The 4143-nt window shown below is 56.0% G+C and overlaps 1 protein-coding gene across 1 annotated transcript; it reads right to left on the reverse strand.

Annotated features, from left to right (window-relative positions):
* Positions 1-1416: 1416 nt before the first annotated feature.
* MID1IP1 (MID1 interacting protein 1) lies at positions 1417-3840 on the reverse strand. The gene is made up of 2 exons (XM_059385385.1): positions 3570-3840; positions 1417-3296 (listed from the first exon to the last, which is right to left on the reverse strand). Exon 2 carries the CDS (start codon positions 3026-3028, stop codon positions 2477-2479), a length of 552 nt encoding a protein of 183 aa, XP_059241368.1. The 5' UTR covers positions 3029-3296; positions 3570-3840; the 3' UTR covers positions 1417-2476.
* Between the last annotated feature and the right edge of the window lie 303 nt (positions 3841-4143).

The raw sequence follows: 4143 nt of genomic DNA on the forward strand, positions 1-4143 counted from the left end.
AAATAGGTGAGCTGCTGTTTCAAGGACGTAACTGAAATTATGCATTCCGTGCCTCAAGTACATATTCCTGGAGAGAAGCAAGGGGGTCAACAGAGACATGAACCAACATTTAGAGCAAAGACAGAAATCTGTAAGGCCCCTTTCCGGTAGTGCCTGAAGGAACTCAGAAGAGTCATTCTATGTTGTGTCAGCTCATGTAATCCTCACTGCAACTGCACGAAGAAAGCCCTGTAGTGATTATGCCTAATTTCAAGTGTGGCAGTGAGCGTGGATGGTCAAATATTCTAGTAATAAGTTGTAACAAGAGGACTTGAACACACCACTTTCTGGCTCCAAAGTCTTGGTGTTTCTTTCCACCGTGTGGCTTCTGCGGTCTCCTTTCTTTGTTGTTTGCATTTTGGATATTTTAAAGGGAATACGCTACAAGAGGCTCTATACCTTACTTTCGATGGCTGTTCCCTTATCTTTCTGTATTAATGATTAACTTTTTCTGGCAAAGGCAAGCACCCCAGTCTTGACACTTACCCATTTTTTTCACTGCTGCTAAAAGCTGCTAATAGACTTGAGCTGTCCACACCAAAAAAGCGCTTGGTTTTTATTTATTTGTTTATTTTTCGGACTGCAAAATTCTATGTATTTTAAATTCAAGCTCTAGGAGCTTAGAGGTGCCACATGACTTCAATGAAGTCATGATGCCACATGAAAAACTGAAGTTGATCCAACACTACTTGCCCCTAAACAAATAATTAAAGAAAATGCAGAGCACCCTCCCAGGAAAGCGTCATAGTCGCCATCTAAGAAGTGTACCCCAGGGCCCAGCGGCAGTTTGGCTCCAATCTGCTGTCCACAATTGCACCCCCGCTCATCGAAAAACTGGCAGCATTGCTGGGCCTCGCTTACCAAAACTTAGCTCTTTCTGGGAAGCAGGGAAAGAGGCCCCGGCACACGTTACAGAATACGGTTTCAGTTATCTCCTAAGAGTCCCCTGAGAGTCTCATGAAGTAAAGACCTGTGAGATGTGTGTGCTAGTATTAGCTGGTGTTTACAGATTTTTCACTTCTCAGTAGCTAAGTGAAATTTCCGCCTCTAAAATGAGTTTTTCTGCCTCAAAACACACTTCACTGTGGGCTTGGGCTCCTTAAAAAGCCCAAAATGTTCGTCAAGCTCTGCAAAAAGCTGGCCAAGGGTCTTGAAAAATATCGCTGCCTCCCCAGATAACCTTGGGTATCTGGATTTTTGTTGAGGTGTCTGGGTCTCCAGGGGATGGACTTAAATAAAAAGCTTGGCAGTGAATCTCGTTGGTAGCTACGTCCCAAACAAAACCGGGTCCTTACAGAGACGTTTAACCAAATAACCACCACTTTGAAATACCAGAGAGAAAATAACATTTTCTTTGGCTAAAAAAAAATAAATAAATAAAAAGCAATTGAATTTATTTTTATTTTACTTAGCTAGGCCATTCATGGACAGATTTAAAAGCAACAAAATTTTGCTGAGTTTCGTTAACACATGTGCCTTTTTAATTTTAGAATATAGTCTACATCTGGATTAAAAAAAGTTTTAAATAAATTTAAGACATATGACAACAGTGGAACCCTTCATCATTCTATGTACACCACGGATAGAATGTCAGTTGGTTCCATTTCGGATAAGTCCACTTTCTCATAATAACATTATTATTTTCACTGGCTGAGTGGCAAGCTTCGTAACGGGCTGGCACGGTGCCAGCTTCCACACACTGGGGTAGGGGCGGGGAGGGCGTGAAAGGGCTTGGGGGTAGGGGTGCCACAGGACAACTATACAGTGTAACAGAAAATCATTAATCTCGTAGTACCGGTTACCAATAGACAGTGCTGTTTGTGCGCTTATCACAATGGAATCGACGAAGTTTCAGAGCAAGGAGGAGATTGGAAATACTTGAAGACAGGGCCACTGTTACAAAAAGTAGTGCAAACAGGAAAACTGATGCAATCCTAGCAACGCTGCGGCCTCCACCAGCCCAACGGCAGGGCGGTAGGAGGCTGCGCGCCCCGCCTTCCCCAGCGCCCAGCTCCGGGCGCCGCTCCCAAGTGTGGCAACCCAGCGCCGCGCCCCAGCATGGCCCCTTCTCAACTTATCTCCTCCAGAAAGAACAGAAAAGAAACTCCAAGGAAGGCACAGGATGAATGCAGGGCGTCAGCTCAGTCCCATTTCCAGCAACTTAGAACACAGCGCCCCCAGCACCACCACTACGAGAGAGGGGGAGGGGGCCCCAATCTTAACTCCCGCCACCACTTTCCTCTCCTCTTCGCAGAGGAGGCCCCTTCCTCCAGGCAGCCCCGCTGCGCCCCCCGCACGTACGTAGCCACCCCCCACCCCGCAACTTTGCAGTCTGCCCATCGTCCCATCGCGCCCTACAGCCAGAAAGAAAACAGCTTTGAGGAAAGGGTGAGAGATGGGGCCAGGAAGGGTGCTGGGCATCCGCGGGCGTCCCGCCTCAGTGGCCCCAATTGCTGAAGCCGATCTCCTGCTTGTATCTGTTGGTGAGGATGTTGGCTTTTCGCGTGAGTTTGGAGAGCACAGTGTGCAGCCCGCGCAGGTGGTAGTGGAACTGCTGTTCCAGGTCCTCCTCGCCGGCTTCCGCGCCCTCTAGGTGGCTCAGGTCCACCAGGATGTCCTTGGACTTCCAGGCGTTGCCTTCCTCGCTCCCCGCCGCCGGCGGCGGCTGGTGCAGAACCCCCCACTCGATGTCGTTGCGGATGGACTTGAGCAGCATGTAGTGGCTGTACATGTCCCGGGAGGGCGCGAAAAAGCTGCCGTTGGCGCTGCCCGGGCCGGGGGCCGGGGGCGTGCGCTCCTCAAGGCAGCCGCCACTGCCGCCCACCTCCACGCCGACGTCGTTGTCCAGCCCCGGCTCGGCTAGTGGCACGTCGCGCAGCAGGCTGGGCACCATCACCGTCTGGTCCATGTTGTTCACAGCGCCGATGAAGCGGTTCATGGCGTTAAAGAGCGAGTGCTTCTGGTTGTAGGTGTCGCAAATCTGCATCATGGTGGCCGCGCGGGCGCCGGGGCACAGGGACGCAGAGGCAAGGGATGGCCGGCCGGGGCGACGGGCTGCCTGCCCTCACGCGCTCTCCGAGGCCCGCGCCGGGGGCCTGCCTAGAGCCGGTGCGCCGGGATTCCCGGCTCCTGCTCCGCCCTCTCCAACTCTTGTCTAGCTCGCAGCCGGGCCCTGCGGGACGCGCAGCAGCTCGGAGCTTGGGCGCCCGGAAGCTCGCGATGGCGGCGCGTGGTCCGCGGGTCGAGCCCTGGCCTGGCTGGGGAACGGGAACGAAAGAGATTACCCACCCGGCGAGGGTGCCCGGCGGCCCCGCCCGCGCACAGCGCCCTCCCCGGGGCCGGCTCGCCCGGGACGGAGCGCCGCGGGTTCCAGCAACCCAGCGCTCCCCCCGCAGCCCCGCGGTCCCCCCCCCCTCGCCCGCCAAGGCCGCGGAGAGAAGGAAGGAGTGCTTCCCACCCCCGTCCCCCTAGGAAAAGGCTGAGTCCCAGCATCTACAGTGAGCGGGCAGAGATGGGGCGGGGGCACCCACCTACTGCTGTGGCTCAAGATCCCCTGCCGCTGGGTATCTCAGCGCTCCCGCTGCTGGCGGCTGCTGCCTGCGGGCGCTGCTGCGGTCAGTGGCCGGATTGTGACTGCGGGCGGCTGTGGTGGCGTCGGCCCCCTACCCATCCCAGGTGCTCAATTTATAGAGCCCCGGAAAGGTGTCGCCGGCGCTCAAGGGCCACCCCTGGTGTCTCCACCTCCCGCCTCCCCGGCAGCGCCAAGATAAAAGGCCCGGGCCAGGATGACCGAGAGTAACACTCTCCTGGTCCCTTCTACAGCGAGGGCGGGGCGTGCCGGGCCAGCTCCGCCTCTCGCCTGATACCCGGGCGGAGGGAGGGCTCCTTGGCCTGGCCGGGCTGGGCTGGGCGGAGGAGGGATGGAGCAGCCGCACCCTGCCAGCCCGGAGAGCAGAGCAGGCCAGTTGGGGGAGGGCGGGAGACCGAGCGGGGAAAGATGCTGGCGTCCGGACCCGCCTGAAGGAGGGCAGGCGTGCTGGTTCGGGTGGGCCTGGCACACGCTCCTGGAGTGGGATGACCGAAATGCACCCTGGTTGCAAACGG

The sequence above is a fragment of the Mustela nigripes genome, chromosome X, assembly GCF_022355385.1.
Source record: "Mustela nigripes isolate SB6536 chromosome X, MUSNIG.SB6536, whole genome shotgun sequence".
NCBI lineage: Eukaryota > Metazoa > Chordata > Mammalia > Carnivora > Mustelidae > Mustela > Mustela nigripes.

Excerpts from the sequence above, each read along its gene's own strand:
- MID1IP1 (XM_059385385.1), bottom strand. The coding sequence starts at position 3,028 with ATGATGCAGATTTGCGACACCTACAACCAGAAGCACTCGCTCTTTAAC.